Here is a 23,492-nt window from a genome sequence, read left to right as displayed (position 1 = left end):
ATTGCAAATTGGCCGTGTTACGTTAAGAAGTCTTTGGAACCAACTCCATTCACCTAATTAATGACATGAAATCTTCTATAATTAGCCAAGAAAGAATGATTAGATGAGCTCACATGCACTAACTATATTGATATTCCTTGAAAGGAAATTCTTTGTACCATCAACTAACGAAAATGAAGGTTTACAATACAGATACAGTAATAATCTTTTCTGTCATACAAACTTCTTCACTTTTCTGTAACTGTTACATAAAAAGTCCAAAAATGAGATAAATAGGAGCATAGCAGAAACGGGAAAGTTATACTGCAAGAACAGCAAAATAAGAGGACATGCCAACAGAGCTTTGGCCTGATCCTATGACTGCATTTTCAATCAACTGAACCTAAAAGCAATGTAGTGGCTTCTCTTTGAATTATTCACCACCCAAAATATTTCAAGTTCTCAGATAGAGTTGACCGTGTCGCTGCTTTCATTGTCACTGCTGCTGCTTGCACTATCACTTCCACTTCCACTCCCACTCCCGCTCCCACTCCCACTTCCACTACTGTCACTTCCACTACTACTGCTAGAACTCGAAGTATGATTCTCTTTCCCCTCTGCATTTACCTGAGCTCTAAGTTCTTCTGCGGCATTGCGACCCTTAACCTCATCATCATCACTTACATCTACATCAGCTATCTCATCATCTGAATAATTCTGGTGTGGGATATTAATATCAATGTCTGTTTTGAATTCTTCCACAGTAACATTCCCACCATTGGCTGCTGTAGTATCATCCTCGTCATCATTCAGTATATCCAATGGTTCTTCTAGGTCATCATACTTCATGTCTGGTGATGCGGTTGACTGATTTGCATGTGAGGATGGATATTCAGCAATCTTCTCATTTTTGGGTCTTGAATCTAGAAGAGAGAAGAAGAGTGTCAATACAGGAAAAGGCATGAATCACGGATATGCAATCAGAAATTTCAGGGTTCCTTTGACAGGGAGCTCGCCTATCTCAAAAATGATGCAGATTGAGATCACTGAACAAAATGAAAAGAAAGCCACTGATCAATCGGAACAAATGCAAAATCATTTCCTAGGTACAAACAGATGAGATGTGTGCAGTATAATTCAATCATACTACTGATTATAAACATGAATGATATGATGTAACTTAGCCTATCCTAAACTGAGAGAGTCAAATGGTAGAAAATCGACCCCAGACAGAAATCCCAAAGGTATCTTCTTGGTCAAGCTAGGCTGTTGAGTCATTAGGTCCCATCCTAATAAATCTATTAACAACTGCAATTCAATTCCAAGTTGAGGCCATATATGCAGTTTGGTTGGTGTTAAGATTAAAAATAATTCCTGCAACCTGAGTGATCTTTTATAAACATTTCATCTCATTCTTCTTTCCCCCCTGCCTTTTCAAACCGTGTCTAATAGCAACTTAGACTCCTCCATTGGAGATTCAACCAAACATAAGGTAAAAGCCCCTTCCCTTTTTTTCAGCTTAACCCCAGCATACAGAGCTCACTTTGAGAAAACATACCTGAACTTCTAAAGTCACCAACTTCGATCCTTTCCACCTCAACCTGAACAAACATTAAACAGAAGTTTGAGATATTGATGTAATAGTCAAAACTACAAAGAATATGGAAACAGATAAACTAATCATTTTTCCCCTTTTCATGAAGGGCAAAAGGAAAATATAAATGCTGAAAATTGAAATATAGAAGGCAGCTACATAATATGAAAAAATGAGAGGTTGATAAGACACATCAGAAGCAGCGAGACATGAAAGGAGTGAAAGACTATTTTATTGGAACATGATTTATTATTTCAGGAGTAAGACATTTGCAACCTGTAAAATTCACATCAGCGATTACCAAATGAATGACATAAAATAATACTAGCATTTCTGGCAATACAATCATCTATAGTCTATAGATAATATCAAGAACTAAGTCACACAAATTCAAGCATGACTTAAACAAGAAAAACCTGTCACTTTAACGTGCCAAGACTGCACTTTTAATTAATGGTGATACAGTTGTTTGGCAATAGGCAATGCACCCATTGACTCCAGACCCCACATTTTCTGTTTGTTAAGTTGAAACAAGAAGAATGGGTGGAGAGAGGATACCAACATGTGCAGTGATAATGACTTTCCAAAGTACTAGATGTGACAATAGGAACAGCGCACCAAGGACCAAGCATCTAATGCTCAACCAAACTGCGTAACTACAACCACACACCCACTCATGCAGACATATATACATAGCCATGTGTCATATTTTCTGCTATGCAGAAGAACCATAGTAGGCAACAGTGCAAGTAAGGGTAAAGTGTGCTTTCATTCCATCCGACTCAGTTTAGCATTTTACAATTATGGGAAGTCTCAACATAAGAACGGAAGTTGGAGAATCAATCAAGTAATTCTTTCACTGATCTAATCAGTGGCTAACTTACTTTCATCTTTTATCACATTGTAATTAAGTTTGAATGGACCAAAACCAAGATAAAACTTGCTTTTAGCTTCACTCTGAGATTGAATCAAGGGTACAGAGAGAACATGTGCATAACTGAAGCCAACCCACCTAAGGAGTGCATTCCAATAGGAACTACAATGCAACAAAGGATCTTCCATTTAAATTTGATCTATTATTGAGCAAACTTACTTGTTGGTCTTCATACAGAGAAGAATATCTCATTGAAAATTGAGAGTTGCAGAGTAGGTGATCAAATGACATCTGCTGATTGGACGAGAGACGGGAAAAGGAAGCTGCTGACATTGTCAACTTTGGAATGAATAATTAGAAATTAAAATGGAGATCTACTGATTGGGGTGAGGTTTAACAAGGAAATAAAAAATGGAATCACTGTCGAATGCCATGGTTAGTTATGGCCCAAATGGTATAGACTTCTGTATATCATCCAAATATTGAAGCATCCCTAATACAGCAGTTTTATCTGGAACAACCTATTAATTGGACTATGGATATAAGTGCAAATTAAGCTTATTCTATTTCTTCTCGATGAACTTGTCAAAAGATATGATCCACGACACCTATCTACCCAAGTAGGTGTTTTTATCAGTATTTTATAATCTTGGAAATCCCATTTAGCTTTGCAAGTCATCTAACTTCCTTGAAATCTTTTACCAGAGAATAGGAACATTATTTCTTCAAATTGTAAGCATACACAACAAAAGTCGTGTGCAGGAAATTTTCAAAATGTCATATTGCACTAAATAAGCTAGAAGAAAGTGAATGTAAGTTTGCAAAGAACTCACTGGTACCGCAGGCGCAAGAACTGCAGGCTTATTAAGAGATTGAAATTTAGCCCCTTTGGCAACTGGTGGTGAACTCGTCTCTGCAGGCATTCCAACTGGAGCAGGAGCAGGTGCTGATGCGGGTGTGGGTGAAGGTGCTGCTGCCGCAGCGGATTCTCCGGGGAGTCGATTATACCTCAACCGCTTAACTGCCCTATGTAACCGCTCCAACCGAAAGGACTCACCATCAAAGAAAAGAACAGCATCATTTTCCTTGTAATCCTCACTACTTCCATCAAAGGCGACCTTAGGTTTACCAGGCTGGTTATTTTGAAATTCAACAGAAATTCTATTGTCCTTGGTCTTGTGTAGTTTTCCAGGTTGGTTTTTATCAATTGAAGCAGGTTTAAATTCATCTGGAGAATAGAAAATAATTGTGATGTTACAAGAAAGATAAAATCTAACTACTAAAACAACAATAACATCAGGATGGCACCCCAAAAAAATAATGTTTTAGGGGAAAGTTGCAAATCTCATCTTTTCGCCATTCATAATAATATCAGTTAATGTCAGTATGACCAACTAAAACACAGCTCACTAAACATTTTCTCCACTTTTGGCTTAGCATAAGTGTGTATTAGATTTTATATACACATAAATCTATAAACACATACATACAAACCCACTGCACCTAACTTAAATCTGCAACTTTTCTCAACTTGTCTTACACAAGAATGAGCATAATCGCAAATTAAAAAATCAAAACACAATTGAAATAAAATTATAACCTGCACAGTAAAAAATAGAGAGAGAAAAAAAATTCGTTCCTCGTATTAAGATAGAAGACAAAACTATGATCTAAAAGCAGCATGAGAAAGATAGAGAGATCTGGAGAACTTACAGCGTAAAGTACAGAACTTGGAGGAAGGATGGTGGTCTTTAAAGGAAGAACCTAGACTCAAATTGTACCACCGATCTGGCTGTGGCGCTGTACTTGGTTCATCTTTGCTGTTTATGTTTGCCATTCTCAGTCGACACGAAGGTCGGAGAAGAAAACGGAAAACGGTGGGCTGGCCAAATTGTGTTTTCAATTCTCCGAAATCTCTAGGAACAATTAGGGCTCTAACTGAAACAAAGGTGAAACTTTTTCCGCACTAATATTTACACCAAACAAATGCTGTAATTAATTGTAAGATATTTATTTTCATACACAGATAACAGATTTATTGATTAATACGGCATAATTTGAACCATATTTTTCACTATTACCTTTTATAATTGATTTGATTTAATTTTTATCTAAAAGAAAATTATTAAGTTGGTTTTAAAATTGCACACTTTCATATAGTATAAGGGACAAACCTATCTGACTCCTAAGAAGTTGCTGGCTTTTCATTAGCCGTTGCGCGCTACTTCTTGTTTCCGAGGCGAATCTACCAAATTTGGTCAATCATTAACGAGTAATCCTAATGTAGGCAGATTTAATGCATTTGCAGCAAGTAATTATCAAATGGTGGAACATGGAGGGTAATTCTTTTGTGGAAGTTTCACCTATCAGTGAAGTATGGCAAAGATAGCTTATTCTATGCCCGTGGAATTATTGTCAATGGTTTACTTTTTGGGAATATGAAAATTGACGAAATAAAATGAAAAAAAATCCAATTTCATGTATGAAATTTGCATTTTCCTTTTATAAAAAATCTCATGTATTTTAAAGTTACGCATAATTGAACCAACTTTATAATGATAGGAATATATTTGACCCCGGTGAAGACAAAACTTTAATTATTTAACAAAGTTCAAGGCAAATAATGGACTTCTCCTCCTTTTTTTTATAATTATCTATATTTGAAATTTATTGATACGACTAATTCAGAGGTTTAGATTTTTATTGAGTAGTGATCATTAAATGATGAAGTATTTTTTATTAAAAAATTTTTATTCATAAGATTCAAAATCTCTAATTTTGTAATAAGAATGAGGATATTGTCACACTCCGAGAGGGTACCCTAGGCGTGGCCGGCACTCAAAAACTATTGTTAATCTCCAAGCGAACCACTTGACCTGTTCACACAATCATTCAATCAACTCTCTATTAGCGGAAGACTTAACTCATCGAGATGATCAAATAACTACTTATAGAGTAAGGCCAAAGGCCAACAATCTGTCTAATCCAATCAACTAGACTAGTATGGATGAAACTAGCCAAAAGACAATCTCGAATTAACAAGTCAACAATCTAATCTATTAAGCCTTTATCACTACTATCTAAATAGTGTCAATGACAGGTCTATGGCTACCTCAATTCAAATGAAGAAAATTAAACTCAAAAGCTAGAAAGATAAATGTGGCATCCCCGAAAGCAGAGAGGACTCACTAATTAGCTGAATACGAATAGATCTTCAACGAGCGTATAGTACCTGTCTCTGTATCATGAAATGATGCAGGTCCAAATGGACGTCAGTACGTGGAATGTACAAGTATATAATATGGCAGGATGAAACATGCATAAGGTAGAATGCTATCAACTCAGATAACTTAAATCAAGAAGTAAGAAGCTCGATCAAGGTGTCATAAGTCTAAAGAAAGAGTAAGGTTTAGACAGAGACCAATCATATACAATTCAATCCAATCCAATCAAATCAGAATACTATCAAGACCTATGTGTGAGTCTCTCTTATCCGACAACAATCACTTATGAGTCAGTGATCGTACAACAAGTTCATTGTTGTTGTCATAACCGACCAATACTTTGCCAAGGTAAAGGACAAATCTACCAATCTGGATTCAACAATCAATTAAGTCCTATCTTTTCAGGACAATAAAATAGAGAAACATCCGAGTTTAACTGTTCAATCATTTTCAACTTTTGGCGACGTAGTTATTAACTTTGAGTTATTACTTACTCTTACCCAATTCGGTGCTCGATACTACTCTTATAACTCAATGCTTATAAGACAATCAATCCTAATCAAACCAATCAACAAGTCTCATATGGACTTTAATCAGTTCATCAGTTCTATCCAATCAATCCTTTCAACCAATCAATCATCTAATCATTCCCAATCATTTAAGAGTAACTGGGACACTAATTTATGACAATATTCAGTTAAGACCATTCAGTTGGATTCAATTATGAAGATATGAAAGACTATTGTTGAGATGGAAAAAGAAGTTAGAAGTATTAGTTAGAATCAAGGGTAGTGTGGTCATTTTACCTCCTATATAGTTAGAAATAACTAACCAAATTAGTTAGTCAGTTAGACATCTAATTTGGTTATATGTAGAGGTATGCCAACTATGTATGATAACTGTTAGGGCATTTGTTGAGCAGCCCCAAAAAATGTAAACTCTCTTCCTCTCTCTATTCTAACTTCTATCTTCATTCTCTCTATCTTCTTCATTTCTTCTTCTTCCTTGATCTTAGAAGTAACTGAGCTCAAACAAGCTCATGGTATCAGAGTAGTGATCACTGCAAAAAGGCTCAAACGGCTGATTCAAAGACTTGAAGATTAGAGTCAAAGAGTCAGTCAAGTTTCTATCTCGTGTTTACAGATCTAAGCTCCATCGAAGCACAAACTGTAATCAACACTAATTTTCGCAACAAAGAGCTCAAAACTTGAAAAAATGACAAGCGAAGCCACTGGTTTAGCTCAACGAGTGGATATACCAAGTTCAGCAAGCTCAGCAAGGAACAATAGACAAGGTATTGACTATAATCATCCCTTATTCCTTAGCCCTACGGATGTGAGTGGTATTAGCATCATATCGTTTCAGTTGCAAGGTATTGAAAATTATACTCTGTGGAATTGGTCAATCAAATTAGCCCTACTAGGTAGAAATAAATTAGGGCTTGTGGATGGAACATGCAGAAAAGAAATGTATGGTGAAGAACTATGAGGCCAGTGGGAAAGAGTAAATGCAATTGTGTTGTCATGGCTTATGAATTCAGTTTTGAAGAGTTTGCTGAGTGGAATTGCATTTGCTTCAAATGCTTCGAGTGTGTGGACTGACCTGTAAGAGAGGTTTGACAGAGTTGATGGGTCAAGAACTTATAGTTTACACAAAGAGATAGCCACTTTGCAACAAGGAACAACTTCTGTATCAGCATATTATACTAAGCTGAAAGCATTGTGGGATGAGTTTGAAGTGTGGGTGCCCTCACCTTGTTGCAATTGTGATAAATCCAGAGGTTTTGTAGCTCACATGAATAGACAAAAGCTATATCAGTTTCTAATGGGACTAAATGACATGTATCATCAAGCTAGGAGTCAAATTCTCATGATAGATCATTTGCCTAATATCAATCAAGCATATGCTATGATAGTAGGAGATGAGAGTCAAAAGGATGTGGTTACAAGCATCAATAATTTGGGACTATATGCATCAAATTCAGAGTCAGTAGCTATGTACTCTAGAGTTGGAAATAGTTCAGGCATTGGCAATAGGTTTAAAAAGAATACCTCCTTAATCTGTGAGTTCTGTAAGTGTAGAGGCCACACAAAAGAGTCCTGCTACAAGGTGGTGGGGTACCCCCCAGATTTCAAGTCAAAAAGGAGGGTTCAGAGTGCAAACATGGTCCATACAGACACTAATAGTCTCACTAGTCAATCTCAGCAGTCAGGTCAGGCTAACTTTTCTTATGGTCTAAACACAAATGTGTCTGATGAAACATTGTGGGGCAGAAGTAGCACAGTACAGCACACTGCAGACAAACTAACAACAACTACTCCTAATAAAGCAGCTGAGAAAGAGGTCAAGCAACTACTTCAAGGGTGTACATTCACAAATGATCAGTATGAGCAAATTCTTATGATGATGAACCAACAATCTTATCCAAGAGCCAATGCACCTGAGTGCAATAAGGCAAACAATGCAGGTAAGGCCTTATTTGTGACTGAAAATAGTGATGTGTGAATTGTGGATACAGGTGCAACAAACCATATGGTGTCTAAGCTGGAGATGCTGCTAAAGGAGTCTGTACATAAGTTTGACACTCCTAAGGATGTGTGTTTACCAAATGGTGGTACCACTCAAGTAACTCATGTTGGTTCTTGTAGTCTACCATCTAGAAGTCTGATCGCAAATGTATTCCATATTCCAGAGTTCAAGTATAACTTAATGTCTGTTAGCAAAATAACCAAGGAATTAGGCTATTTAGTCTCCTTCTTCCCTAATTTCTGTGTTTTCTAGGAGCTTTACACTGGGAAGGTGAAGGAAGTTGGTAGAGAAGAGGGAGGCTTGTATCTGCTATGGAGTCAATTAACTCAAGATAATGCAAGTAAGACTAAGGATTTTGCCTGCTATGTTGATGCTGTTCATCCAACAGACAAGGAATCAGATATGGAGCTATGGCATAAAAGGCTAGGACATGTATCTTCAATTGTACTGTCCAAGATGTTCACTATGAATAAAGTTAGTAAGTGTAAGGTGTCAGAATGCTTAGTGTGTCCATTTGCAAAATAAACTAGACCTGTATTTCCTTCTAGCATCATCAAAAGCAGTAGCTGCTTTGATTTGATACATGTTGACCTTTGGGGACCTTATAATACAGCTACCTTTGATGGAAACAAGTAGTTTCTTACAATTGTTGATGATTTTTCAAGAATGACTTGGTTATTCTTACTTAAACACAAATCAGATGTCTGTGTCTCTTAAATTTTTCCTGCAGTATACTAAAAATCAGTTTGGCAAGGTGGTCAAGGTCCTAAGGTCTGATAATGGTACTGAGTTTGTTAACTCAGTATGTGATGATATGTTCAAAGCACTGGGTATTATACATCAAAGATCTTGTCCATACACTCCTCAGCAAAATGGTGTGGCTGAGAGAAAACATAGACACCTGCTAAAAGTAACCAGAGCACTCAGATTTCAAGCTAAAATACCTATCAGGTATTGGGATCACTGTGTACTAGCTGCTGCCTACCTAATTAACAGACTTCCTAGTAGTGTACTTGAGTTCCATACTCCTTATGAAAGATTGTATGGCAGAAAACCAGACATATCTCATTTGAGAACAATTGGCTGTCTAGCCCTAGCCAAGAACCTCACTAAACATGACAAACTCAAGCCTAGATCAAGATCAACTGTGCACATGGGATACTCTGAAGTGCAGAAAGGCTATATTCTGTTTGACCTGCACAATAACACATTCTTTGTTAACAGGAATGTTTCCTTTAGAGAAGACATATTCCTATTTGCCAAGGATGATGGTTATGCAACACAGCATCTGTTTGTGGATAACCTGCAAGACCTAGGTGAGACAGCTCCACAACTTCATCATCTGTCTCCATTCATAGTCTCAGGTACTTCTCCATCTGTATTATCAGAAGAGGCTACATGTGTGCATCCAGGTGGTGATGAGCAAGGCTGTGTGCATACACAACCACACACTGATGTAATTGAGTCTGATGTGTCTGATCCAACTATCACTAGAAGATCTACCAGGTCTAAACATCCTCCCACATGGATGAAGGATTTTGTCTCCTTAAATGTTAAACAGGATGTCCAATATCCTCTGTCCAACTATGTAAGCTACTCTCACCTCTCACCTTCTCATCAGAACTTTATTGCAGCTGCATCTTCTGTGATAGAACTTACCAGCTATGCTGAAACTGTCAAACATCCCAGATGGATTAAAGCTATGAAGACAGAGATTTAAGCACTAGAATGTAATAATACCTGGGTAATTACTTCCTTACCTGCAGGGAAGAAGCCCATTGGTTGCAGATGAATCTACAAAGTTAAATACAAATCCACAGGTGAAATAGAGAGGTACAAAACAAGACTAGTAGCAAAAAGATACAGTCAACAAGAGGGAATTGATTACAAAGAAACCTCTTCCCCTATTGTGAAGATGATAACTGTCAGGGCCATTCTTTCCACTGCAGCATCCAAGAATTGGCACATTCATCAAATGGATGTCTTCAATGCCTTCCTACATGGAGACCTAGATAATGAGATATATATACAGCTACCTCAGAGATTTGTCAGTCAAGGGAAGAAGGTATGTAGACTAACAAAGTCCCTTTATGGGCTCAAACAAGCTCCAAGGCAGTGGAACCACAAACTTACTGAGTCTCTTACATCTCTCAAGTTTAAACAAAGCCAATATGATTACTCTTTGTTCATCAACAAGTCAGCAAAAGGTATTGTAATTATGATTGTATATGTAGATGACATGTTGGTCACAGGCAGCAGCCTAAAGTTGATAGAAGAGACAAAGAAAGCTCTACAAAGTGCATTCAAGATGAAGGACTTAGGGGAGCTCAAATACTTCTTGGGGATTGAATTTTCAAGATCCAAAGCAGGAATACTTATGCATCAGAGAAAGTATACTCTTGATCTGATAACAGAAGTAGGGATGACTGCAGCCAAGACACCATGAACACCTATAGATGCCAACATCAAGCTTACATCAAAGCTCTATGATGAGCATGTAAACCAAAAGCAGGAAGAGTCACAGGATCCTCTGATAGAACAGATAGCCTATCAAAAACTCATAGGTAAACTTCTATACCTCAACATGACAAGGACAGATATAACCTTCAGTACCCAAACATTAAGTCAGTTCCTGAACCAGCCAAAGAAATCCCACATGAATGCAGCCCTAAGAGTAGTCAAGTATTTGAAAAGACAACCTGGATAAGGTATACTATTGTCAAGTAAATTAGTTAATCAAATCACAACATTCTGTGATGCAGATTGGATAGCCTGTGCACTTACCAGGAAATCAGTCACAGGCTACTTGATCAAGATGGAAAAATCTCTGATATCATGGAAAGCCAAGAAACAAACCACAGTGTCCAGAAGTTCAGCTGAAGCTGAATATAGAAGCATGACATCTACTGTTTCAGAACTTGTGTGGCTGCTGGGAATGTTAAAAGAAGTTGATGCTGAAATGAAGGTACCAGTGCAGGTATATAGTGACAGCAAAGCAGCTATTCAAATTGCTGCTAATCCTGTGTATCACGAAAGAACAAAATATATCGAGATAGATTGTCACTTTATTAGAGAGAGGTTGCAACAAGGCATGATCAAAATCGACTACCTGTCAACCCAAGAACAACCAGCTAATTTGTTGACAAAGGGACTGCCCAGAGCTCAACATGAGCACCTTCTATCCAAGCTAGGAGTTTTAAACATTTTTGCACCTCCTAGCTTGAAGGGAAGTGTTGAGATGGAAAAAGAAGTTAGAAGTATTAGTTAGAATCAAGGGTAGTGTGATCATTTTACCTCCTATATGGTTAGAAATAACTAACCAAATTAGTTAGTTAGTTAGACATCTAATTTGATTATATGTAGAGGTATGCCAATTATGTATGATAACTGTTAGGGCATTTGTTGAGCAGCCCCAAAAAATGTAAACTCTCTTCCTCTCTCTATTCTAACTTCTCTCTTCATTCTCTCTATCTTTTTCATTCCTTCTTCTTCCTTGATCTTAGAAGTAGCTGAGCTCAAACAAGCTCAACTATCAAGTTTTATCAAGACTATCATCATGTTCACATCCAATCACAATCATCCATTCACGAGTTCAAGGTTCTAGACTCAATCTTTAGGCATATACAATCAATATTAGTCAAAATACTATTAGGGTTTATGAAATAAGTAGTTCAAATCATTTATTCAAAAAAAAAGTTCGTAGAAAAGCATCAATTTTGCAATAGTAGGTAAAATATGTAAATTTAAGGAAAATCTCTTGAAACACAATCATGGGGACTCAAATCATTCACAAATCAACCTATCACAATCATGGGGCACATGGAAGAACAATGTCCATGCTTTAGTTTAGCCTTACATACCTTAAAAGATCCACAAATCTTGATGACAAATCTTAACTTGAAGAAGAACAATCAAGATAACCTTTTTTGAAATTTTTGGATTTGTTTCTTGGAAACCCTATGGTTAGGATTTAAGACTTCTCTCAGAGATTCATGTATATATGAAGAAATTTGGGTTGGAAAGCTTGAAATCTATAAAGAAGAACTTACCTTGATGAAGAACCTTGAAAGAGAACCCTAACTTGATGTTTTCTTGAAAGTTCTTGAGCGTTAAAGTTTAGGAGTGAATGAGAGGGTTTTCAATAAGGAAAACTGATTTCTACACGTTTAGGGACATTAAAATAACTTCCCAAAGGGTTATAGGACAAAAATACCCTTAAAAAAATAAAAGGTGCGTCATTTGGCTTAGGCAGTGGAGTCCGCGTCGCGGAGCCATCACGGACTTCTGCTAGGATGGAGCGTCTTTAGTAAAACGGTCATACCTTTTTATTCTGAACTCCAAATGAGGCAAACTTGGTAGCTTGGAAAGAGGACACACAGATATTTAATTTTATAGGTCATAAGCCACCTAATTATTAATATTCTAAGAAATATGATTGTTTAAAGTTGACCCTTATAAGATCTTGTATGAAAACTTAATCGGTAAAGATCTTTCAACTCGACTTAGGACTAGAGGTTCCTTATGACCCTAATTTACCTCTAGTATACTTCAAATACTTAGGAATTGATCCTAACTCAGATATACAATTAGAATTCATTGAGTTCGAGTCTATACGCATATAAAGAATGGTTCGAGTCTTGGCGAAAATTTTTGGGGTGTTACAGATATTTTATCCATCTACGGACCATACTCTATATTGGTTCTTATACTCTCTCTAAGTTTACTTAGGGATCATTTCGTTGCTACGATAAAAATAATAATTTTGAAATATTTTATGAGATTGTTTTATTCTGCATTTGATAGTAAATATTATTTAGTTCGTTCTCTTATTTTATTCCATCATCTCAATATAATTAATGCATAAGTTATCTCATATTAAAAATAAAATAAACTAATTTTATAAATATCTCAAATTATGAAATATCCTTATATAGCTCATTCCACCGATCGAATGGCCCATTAGTCTCTTAATAGTCTTTTCAGGGAATTTAATAGCAAAGACAGTTAAATTTTCATATACCGTTGTGTGGTTATTTTGGGGGAAATTGCTACTATGTACCAAATCAAAATAGAAAATACACTTTAGTACTAAAGCACACTTTATATTATACTGCACATGACAATCTGACATTATTTTGTTTATTACATATACAACCCATAGTTGACAATTTGGTGCACCCGATGTTAGAATCTAAACCATTGGTACAACTAACCAAAATAATGTTAGTTTCCCATAACTTGACTCTTACTATTTTGTTTTCAATTTTATTATGAATTGTTATTTTTTTTATTTTAATTATTATAATATTTATTTTGTCACTATTATTTTTCTATTATTTTCAACATGACTTCTTTATTATTATTTTTTATCCCTGATTTCATAAAGTGAAAGTTCTTCAGAAATATTGCTTTCAATTTTATTATGAATTGTTATTTTTTTATTTTAATTATTATAATATTTATTTTGTCACTATTATTTTTCTATTATTTTTGACATGACTTTTTTATTATTATATATTTTTTTATCCCTGATTTCATAAAGTGAAAGTTCTTCAGAAATAACCTTTCTACGATTTGCATTGTATATCATACTTAAAAAAAATTACACTTAATATGTTTTCATCTTTATCATGGACTGAGTTTTCCCGCAAAGTCAGCACATTTTATCCATATATATATATATATATATGATTAAAAAAATTGAGTAGTGTAAATGATGACCGACCCCTTCTTAAAATATCCAATAGGTCGGTTTCGAATGTTATTAAAACAGTGTCAACCTTGAATAGGGATCTAAAAAAAAAGGCTCATGCATGCATGTGGCAACCACTACCAGGTACTTTCTTTTTCCTTTTTTAAATCATAAATGTTGAAACTACCTTCATCTTATAAATAGCCAGCACAAATTATACACACATATGACATATTCATTCGTCACTCTCAACTCTCAACTCTCAAGTACTCTTAAATAATTAGCCTTTGATTATATATTTGATATTCAAAGAAATGGAAGATAGGTAGATGGTTTTATGTTGATGCTGTGATGGTACATGTGGTGAAGCTATAGCCTATAAGGTTTTGGGTATTTTGGGTAATGGTGTAAAAAAAAGGATCACTGTGGTGAATTGATATGTCATGTGAATAAAATGGATGGAGTTAATGGAGAAGGAAGCACATTTTTATGATGATCGACTATATACAAACTAATAGTATAATGAAGAGTAATATGAAACCTTTTTCAATAAAAAGAGAGCAAATAATATATCATGTTGTCACAACGTATGTTTTGTGCATGTGTAATTAGGGGTGTGGGTGTGGGTGGGGGTGGGGGTGGGGAGGGGGGCAGCAAATGCATAATCAGAATTTGAATTATGTGGGTTATAAATTTGGAGATGGTAGCATATAGTAACTGAGTTCTGAATTTATCTTTTTGTATTTATGTACAGTAAAAAAAAATTCTTACTATAAAAGTAGAGTTTGAACTAATTAAAATAATTAAGTTAAGTCAAACAGTGTGGTGAGTTTGCAATAGAGTATCTATCATCCTTGTCAAAAATAACAACAAGTCCAGTATAGTTTCACCAAGTGGGGTTTGGGGAGGATAGAGTGTACGTAGATCTAACCCCGCCTTGAATTAGTTCATGAATCTTAACTATTGGCTATCTTTTCCCTATTATCTTTAATTAGTTCATGAATCTTAACTATTAGCTATCTTTTCCCTATTATCTTTAATTAGTTCATGAATCTTAACTATTAGCTGCTAATTCCATCAAATCGAAAATCCTTTCACTAGATCTTTACACCAACTATTTTTGTACTATATATGCTTTGTTAAAAGAAAAGTGGAAGGCTATTGTTAGATGATGATTTTGTCGCCAATTTAATTAAATGTCGACGACACTTTTATATACGTTCATACATGTAATAAGGTCGAAATCTTTTTATGGAGAAATTACGCAAAATAGCAAATATTTAATGGGTTATTATTTACTTAAATTATAGTTTTAGTTAATTATTAAACACAGTTAAAGTTTAATTAATTTTGCTATTTAATTTGTATAATCGATTCTTGATTGTATAAATTCAGAATTTGTATAATTCGATTCCTAATTGTATAAATTCAAAATTTGTATATGTTTACCCCGGCTATTTGTATACGATTTGTTGATACATTTGTTTTAGATAAGTTATGAAAGATTCATAACTGTATAGATTTAAAATTTGTATATAATTATCCTATTTGTATATGATTTGTTGATAACATCCGATTTGTATAAGTTCTAAAAAATTCTTAAATGTGTAAATATAGAATTTATATATACTTACTCTATTTGTATATTGACAAGCGATATAAAAACGATATATATATATACTTACCATGTTTGTACATGGACAAACGAAATATATAAAACAGATCGGAATTCTGATTTTTTTTTCTAAATGTATAAATATGGAATTTGTATATATACTTACATTGTTTATATATTGACAAACGAAATATACAAATAAAAATATCCATAGCAAACAAAACTATAACTATAGAGCGTAATAAGATAAATTGTAGCTAAAAAACATAATTAAGATACTTATAGTAGTTATTTGTGAAATTTTCTATTATTTATTAAGCAGTTTAAAGTTTCTAAAAACATGCATGGTTTCGTTGCCCCTGATCATTATACTCGTGGGGCTTTTTTTTGTTAATATTAGACCAGAAGAATCACAAAATAGTAATTTGCTCATAAGTCATATAACATATATTCTTGGTTATAGGGGTGTCAAAATGAGCTCAAAAAGTAATTCGTCTAATTCGTTCAAATTTTTTTGGGTTGGACTTAAGGTAATTTGTATTGGATTCAATCTCAACTCATTCAAGCCTCAACCCCCTTTAAAAGAATCTTCAATTGAGCCCAATTTAACCTCCAATTTCAACCCGTTTTAATGCTTTTTATTTACATTGTCATATAAAAGGTATGAATTACTATCTATTTTATATCTTTTAGGATTAATTTATCAATTTGTAAATTTTTATTTTTATTTTGTTGTGTTGAAATTCAAATTGTGGTTATAAAAGATAAATAATAATATATTAAAATTATTGAGATTAAGCGGATCAAATTGAGCGGGTCATGATCCAACCCAAATTTTAGCCCAACCCATTTGAGCCCAAAATAAATTTGAACGAATCATAATCTGATCCAATTTTTATTTCAACTCATTTTAATATTCTCAATTTCAATCAATCCGTCCATTTGACACCCCTATGATTACATTTACATAGTCTTCCTGGTGTATATCCATTTATATTGCGGCTACCCGCTACCCTTACGTATTGATAGAGTCGCATTAAACTTGTATTTTTGTCCATCACGAAATTTAAGTGTTAGTATAGAATATCACTATTCATTTCTCCTCAAATTACGAATTGATAGTATATATTTTTACGAAAGATCACAAGTAATTTTCTTACACGGTCATGAATAAAATTCATGTTCTTAATTTAATCGAGAAGAACCTTAAACAGTACAACACGTACAAATTCAATTAAAATGAAAATATTGATCTCTGCATATTAATTAAAAAATAGAAGAAATAATTCAAAAAATAATGAAATAGGAAAAAAATAACTCAGTTCAACAAAACGAAAGTGAAAATGAAAATTCAATCTCGTATAATAAGCGCATGACACGAATGTCAGCAAGTTATTGATCACAAGCATCAAAGTGTGCATTTTTAATATGTCAAATTTCTAAAATCTAGAAGCAGGAAGTTCTTCTAGTAAATGAAAATGGCTAAAATAGGAAATTTATCTAGTTTAATTATTTCTTCCGACCCAATAAACAGTGTCTTCGATTATACTTTTGACGAAATTCAGTTTTTTTTCCTGGTAAACCCACTAATGCCATATTCAGCACGTTATTCAGCCTTCGTAAGATTTGGGCTTACATTATCAACGTCTAATGACGGAATTCTTCATCAACTTGACCTAGCATGTATAAGCAATCAAGTCATTAATTATTCTATTCCGTGACGATCAAACAGTATTACGCAATCTTAATTTAATCAATATTTAAGTAACCAAATAAAAATGATAATTAACTAATAATTTCCTCAGTTTTAATTTGTTTATCCTATTTTTTTTAGCCCGTTTAAAAAAAATATCTTTTTTCCCACTTTAATAACTCTTTAGTTAATTTCAATTTCTACGTGTGATATGTCTAAGACCACAAAATTAAATGACAGGCGAGACAAATCAAAAGAATCAATCCTCCTTAATTATCAATCAAGTTACTATGTTGTGTGCCCGTCCCTTTCTTGCGGCTACGCGTACAGTCCCACGCGTTGGGCCGACTCTATAACGGAGCCTTCACTTCTAAGACAAAGTAGTTTCCATGCGTAAACACAACACCTTTGTTCCTTCCCCCCTCTATATATGTTCTTCACAATACACAAAATTCCATCGATCATATTTCCCGTAACAATAATAATTGTGCCTCAATTCCAAATAATTATACGTACAAAATGACTTCATTGATCTCTTCATGTTCTAATCTTTTTAATTCTAGTAAGTCTTTTGGGACAACTCCTCCGGTAGGCATGAAATTTATAAAGGTACCTAGGAGAGTGGTGAATGCAAGATTTGATCGACATAATCGTGGTGGAAGCAAGAATATTGTGGATGAAAACATGATTATCCTACGAATGCGTATTAAAGATATGAAATTGTTAGAAGCTGGACAATCAGGACCACCTTCAAATTGGATGGGATGGGAGAAGAAGTACTTTGCGCATTACAACGAGGACGTTTGTGAAGTTATAGGATTGTTACAAATGTACTTGATGGAAACTAGGCCAGCTTTGGCTCTAGGGATGTTAGCGCTTATTTGTTTGAGTGTGCCCTTCTCAACTTACTTTATGGTCCTGCAAGTCATGGAAATGGCCAAATTTATTCTTCAAGTTAATTAACACAGTGCATGTCATATGTATGTGAGATATTGTCCAGCTAGAGACGAATTTCAGATTTTGAATCTATGTAATTTTATTATATGTACGTAGATGGTTTTTGAATATATATAATTCAAGACAAGAGCAACAAATCAATTGAACTCGTACGTAGACTCACCCTCCACATAATTCGCTTCGTAAAAGACTTTCCTAAAATTTCCATTATTGTTGGAAAAAATGCAAATTTAATTTTAGTCCATCTGATATGTAAATTATTAGGGTTGCACATTAAGATGCTTTCCTATTTAAGCTTACGCATTTAATGTTTTTACTACTTGTGCCAAAATAATCAATACTTTGGAAGGAACCAGCTAAGAAATCATGTCTCTACTTCCCCCTCTGGTCCAATATAATTACGTACGTCTTTTAAGAAAAATATTTAAAGTTATTAATTAAAAGATAATTTGTCAATATTTACCTTTTTAATTCCTTCTAAATTCTTTTGAAAAGTAGAGATAGTAATTATTTAAAATTTTAAAATAATTGAAAACCTCATTAAAAAGAAGGATATATCTAAAGAAAAAAATCAATACATTCTTAAATTTTAGAAAATTCATTCATTTTGAATCATAAAGAATATAAACAATTCATTTATATATGCTGAACCAAAAAGAGTGTATAAATATTGTCCAAGAATAAGAGGGAGAACTGTTCCATGGCCAAAGGAAAACAACAAGTTCACGGATGTAATAAGAGTATATAAATATTGTCCAAGACTAATAAGTATAGTTTTGCTAATTTACCTCATAAGAAACTCTTGAAATTTTACAAATTTATTTACACTTTCAAAAGTAACTAATTGTAAGAGTAAAATTTTAAAAAATAATTAATTTTATGAATTAATAAACAATTTAAGACAACTAACTACGTAAAAGTACTAAGTTCAAAGTAAAGGTGAAATATAGACAAAATTAAATGCACTACTTGTACGAATTTGGTATGATTGAGAAGTCAATGATGCATTTATCTCTTCCATTGCTCTTGGTTTTAGCCTTATATATACTTGATTTCCTTTTTAGAGAGATATTATAATGAAACAAAAAAGAGGGTTAGTGTTTTCTATACTAAGTAAGAATTTAATCCGCATCTAATGTTTACGCCAAATCTAATAGTATATGCATATGAAAATACAATAATAAAAATATTGAAGTATTTAGGTTGAATATATCTATAGCCACTTATATTAATTGTCAATAAATTTTACTTAAACACTTGAGTTATTATTTGTTTTAATTGAATATCTAAACATATGATCAAAATGTTCCTATTATACATTTCCTCCTCAAAATATAGAAACAATTTTGTTCATATTTTTTAGTGTCCATTACAAAATCACAAAATATATGTCCGTTTCTTTAATTATACGCATTAACATGTATTAGGACATGCCTAAGATTTTATGACTTATCGACTTAAAGTAAGTCTCAGATCAACCTATTTTTAAACTGTACTCATAATTATTTAATTATGGGTTGGAGGTTAGCCCATAAGAAATGCAAAAGGTTTACATTGGTCCTCTTAGGGTGGGCTTCATTATAGTGGTAACAATTCTCAGTGGTCTCTTTCCCAAAAAGAGATTGAACCCAATACACCAAATAGTTGTTTTGGTCAAGATATGTTATGTTAAATATAATACGACTTCAATCAACTTGTACAACTTAAAACCACTTTTCTGTTGTTTGTATATATTTTTTTCTAATATATATCCATATATTTGTCTTTTTTCCTTCCAATATTTTTGCCAAAATCTCTTTAACGAGTTGATTTGGCTACTAATAAAGCTGAAGTTGTCTTTTGAGTGTCTTAAAGGCCATCTTTTTCCAATTCTTAGATGAATTTATCACTCTTGAAATTTGGAAAAATTATACAAATTACATTATGATTTATGCTTCACTCCGATGATATACGTGAACTTCAAATAATTATTCCCTCCTTTTTAAAAAAAAAATAGTCAGTTACACTAAAAATAAAATTTCTTATTTTAACTTGTTTATTTTAGTATTTTAAGAGATTTTTAAAAAAAATTAAAATATAATTAATTTGAATAACTTAATAAATAATATTTTAGAGTGTCAAATCAGTATTATTAATTTTTTCATAATTATCATATCAAGTCAATAAAGAACAAGTTAAAAAAAAACGAAGAAAGTACACGATTATATGGGAATTTCTTTTGTAATCGTTTCAGTTGTGTGTCACCCTTGTTTAATTTCATGTCCCCCTCGATCAATTGATTGCCAATATTAATTTAGTACATGTTCTTCCTTCCAAGAGTAAAGAACCCCTTCACTAATACTAAAAATAAAGTATAACAAAATTGGACAACTCACTTAACTCCCATATATATACATGACAAATGATGGGAAAATTCATGTGAAGTTTCTTTCAATTTTTTTTTTTTTCATGGGCATGTGGGTCGTGGTGGGTTATAATTAATATATATTCCTTTCTTTTTTCAAATAGTTTTTCTTTTTGTCCAGCAGATTCAAGAATATTTAAGTGGGCCACGCTGATGTTATCATTTGAAAAGGTCAGAATTTCACACGGAGGCATTTTAATTTTAAAATATTTATTTTATTTTTAATGAAATAATTTATAAAAAAAGGTAGGATGCAAAGATAGTCACGAAGTTTGCCTAGAAACAATCACTCTTTTGCTTTTGCCTCGAAAATGAATGGGGCTAACCGATCTATTAAAGTCGTAGGATATAGAAATATATTGATAGGGGAGTGTTCCGCCTTAAGAAAAAGCCTCCGCACGAGTGGTGGTGAACAAAGTGGAAGCGAGAATATTGACTTAGTAACGCAAATATGAATGAGAATTTAAAGCTCAAAGAATTTAAAAATTACTCAAATATTTATGATTTAAAAATTTAAAAATTACTCAAATATTTATAATTTATTTTAGATCATAAATATAAGTCAAGCTATATTATATAGATTAGGATGCATGTGTACCGGTTATTAGTACTTTTTGGAAGATAACAAGTAGCTACTTTCTTGTTCTCTTCAGTGTTTGGAGAAGGCTCTCTCTCTTTCTATACCAGCGAAAAGGTTCCATCCGCAATTCAGCTTAGCAGTTGCTGCTTCATATTGCCTAAGACAAGTATTTGTCTTCTTAAAACATAATTTTTTTCTTTCTATTTTTTCCACTTGTTGATTTGGTTTTTTTTTTTTTTGCTACTTACTATATATTTTAGCAGTTCGACTTTTTCCAAAAAGAATCCTATTTTCCAATTTCTTGGATTTAGGCTGTTGTAGTTTGGATGCTAGTAATCATTTGAATTGAGTGCTTTTTAAATTGTTACCAAAATTACTATTGGTAACTTGTAATTATCTGAATTGGGGTTATCTGGATTATTCAAATCTGAAGGTCTTTCTGAATAAAGATTCAATCTTGACTACAACTTCAACTGATTTGGGGGTTTTGATAGAGGTTCCTTTGTGGTTTCAAGCTAAAAAATGGAACCCCCATTTTCTGAAAGTCAGGCCAATATGTATTATAGTAGTCATTACCTTGTATATGCTGTTCTGCCATTGTTGAAACTCCTATGTTTAACTGTTATTGGCCTGATTCTTGCACATCCAAGAACCCAATTAGTTCCTAAAGCTACTTTTAAGCTCCTTAGCAAGCTTGTATTTGCTCTCTTCTTGCCTTGTACTATTTTTATTCACCTTGGTGAGACTATTACTGTCAAGAATTTTATGCGCTGGTGGTTTATACCAGCTAATGTACTTCTCTGTACTGCAATTGGTTGTCTCTTAGGGTACTTGGTAGCGAAAATTTGCAAGCCACCTCCAGAGTACTTTAGGTTCACTATCATCGCCACTGCGTTTGGGAATACCGGCAATTTGCCTCTTGCCATTGTTGGATCAGTGTGTCATAGTAATGACAATCCTTTTGGTCCAGATTGTTACACCACTGGTGTGTCTTATGTATCGTTTGCTCAATGGGTGGCCGTCCTGCTTGTTTACACTCTTGTTTACCATATGATGGAACCCCCAATAGAGTACTTTGATGTTGTTGATGGGGGTGGTGAGATTCAGGAGCCATTACCTAGTAATGATCTAAGTAGGCCACTTCTAGTGGAAGCTGAGTGGCCTGGTATGGAAGATAGAGAAACTGTGCATTGCAAGACACCCTTTATTGCACGGGTTTTTACAAGTGTCTCAACCCTTTCACATACTTCCATTCCAGACCCTGATAGTGATAGTTTGGAGGAAGCGCCAGCTCCAGGGAGTCCAAAATCTATTAGATGTTTAGCGGAGCCCCGGATGGTTAGAAAATTAAGAATTGTTGCTGAACAAACTCCAGTTCGACATGTTCTCCAACCTCCAATGTTTGCTATATTGTTGGCTTTTATTGTTGGAATGGTTCCACCCATTAAATCTGTTGTTTATGGTAAAGGTGCTGCTCTCGAGTTCCTCACGGACAGTTTAAATATACTAGCTCAAGCTATGGTGCCTTCAGTTATGCTGATTCTAGGAGGAATGCTTGCTGAGGGTCCAAATGAATCTGAACTTGGGGTTCGAACCACTGTTGGCATCACCGTTGCTAGACTTTTGGTCCTTCCTTTACTGGGAACAGGGGTGGTCTATTTGGCCGATCAACTGAACTTTTTAATTCCTGATGATCAGATGTACCGATTCGTTCTTTTGCTGCAGTACACAACACCAAGTGCCATCTTGTTGGGAGCAGTTGCTAGCTTGAGAGGTTATGCAGTCAGAGAAGCTTCAGCATTGCTGTTCTGGCAACATGTGTTTGCTCTATTCTCTCTTTCTATATACATTATTGTCTACTTCAAGCTTCTACTTTCTTATGTCTGAGGTTTGTTCCCAATATTCATGTCAATTTTTAGAGTTTCTATGTAATAAGTGGGGAGGCATTAGTGCTGTGCATTATTTAATCAACTGATGTACTAAACTTGTTTGTCAAGGGTCTCAAAGTGGTGTACTTGATTACCTATGCCAACAAACAGTGTGTAAACAAACTACTCATATGTAGTGTGTGCCTTAGCTTTTCTATGTTTTATTACTATCTCTGTCACACCGACGCAACGACTACTTTTATGAAGCATCTATCCATTGTAGAGTAGACATTGTCTGTTAACCATACATGTTAAAGGTTTTAAGTTCCCAGCAAAGAATTTTCAATATAGAATTTATATGTTTTATAAAACCTGTGGCTATCAAAGTTCGAGTTTTGGCCAAGTTACACTATATGCTCTTTCTTGGGAGCTTTGAAGGATGGAGCTGAGGCTCATAGTATTTTTTGGATATAATCTACTCTT

At 34.1% G+C, this 23,492-nt stretch overlaps 3 protein-coding genes across 3 annotated transcripts; 2 read left to right on the top strand and 1 right to left on the bottom strand.

The window, feature by feature from the left end:
• Window positions 1-106: 106 nt before the first annotated feature.
• LOC129875119 (uncharacterized) lies at window positions 107-4,441 on the bottom strand. Its single transcript, XM_055950549.1, has 4 exons — window positions 4,161-4,441; window positions 3,281-3,675; window positions 1,538-1,580; window positions 107-902 (listed from the first exon to the last, which is right to left on the bottom strand). The coding sequence occupies exons 1-4, from the start codon at window positions 4,282-4,284 to the stop codon at window positions 442-444; spliced, it is 1,023 nt and encodes a 340-aa protein (XP_055806524.1). The 5' UTR covers window positions 4,285-4,441; the 3' UTR covers window positions 107-441.
• A 2,445-nt stretch (window positions 4,442-6,886) lies between these two features.
• LOC129872729 (uncharacterized) lies at window positions 6,887-9,920 on the top strand. Its single transcript, XM_055947646.1, has 5 exons — window positions 6,887-7,043; window positions 7,281-8,138; window positions 8,190-8,296; window positions 8,453-8,632; window positions 8,931-9,920. Exons 1-5 carry the CDS (start codon window positions 6,887-6,889, stop codon window positions 9,918-9,920), a joined length of 2,292 nt encoding a protein of 763 aa, XP_055803621.1.
• Window positions 9,921-21,186: 11,266 nt separating this feature from the next.
• On the top strand, window positions 21,187-23,233 carry LOC129874371 (protein PIN-LIKES 2-like). Its single transcript, XM_055949648.1, has one exon. The coding sequence runs from the start codon at window positions 21,664-21,666 to the stop codon at window positions 23,026-23,028; it is 1,365 nt and encodes a 454-aa protein (XP_055805623.1). The 5' UTR covers window positions 21,187-21,663; the 3' UTR covers window positions 23,029-23,233.
• Window positions 23,234-23,492: the final 259 nt, after the last annotated feature.

Source organism: Solanum dulcamara, chromosome 11 (genome assembly GCF_947179165.1).
Source record: "Solanum dulcamara chromosome 11, daSolDulc1.2, whole genome shotgun sequence".
NCBI classification, from domain to species: domain Eukaryota; kingdom Viridiplantae; phylum Streptophyta; class Magnoliopsida; order Solanales; family Solanaceae; genus Solanum; species Solanum dulcamara.
The sequence above is the reverse complement of the archived record's forward strand: the minus strand, read 5'-3'. Positions and strand labels throughout refer to the sequence as shown.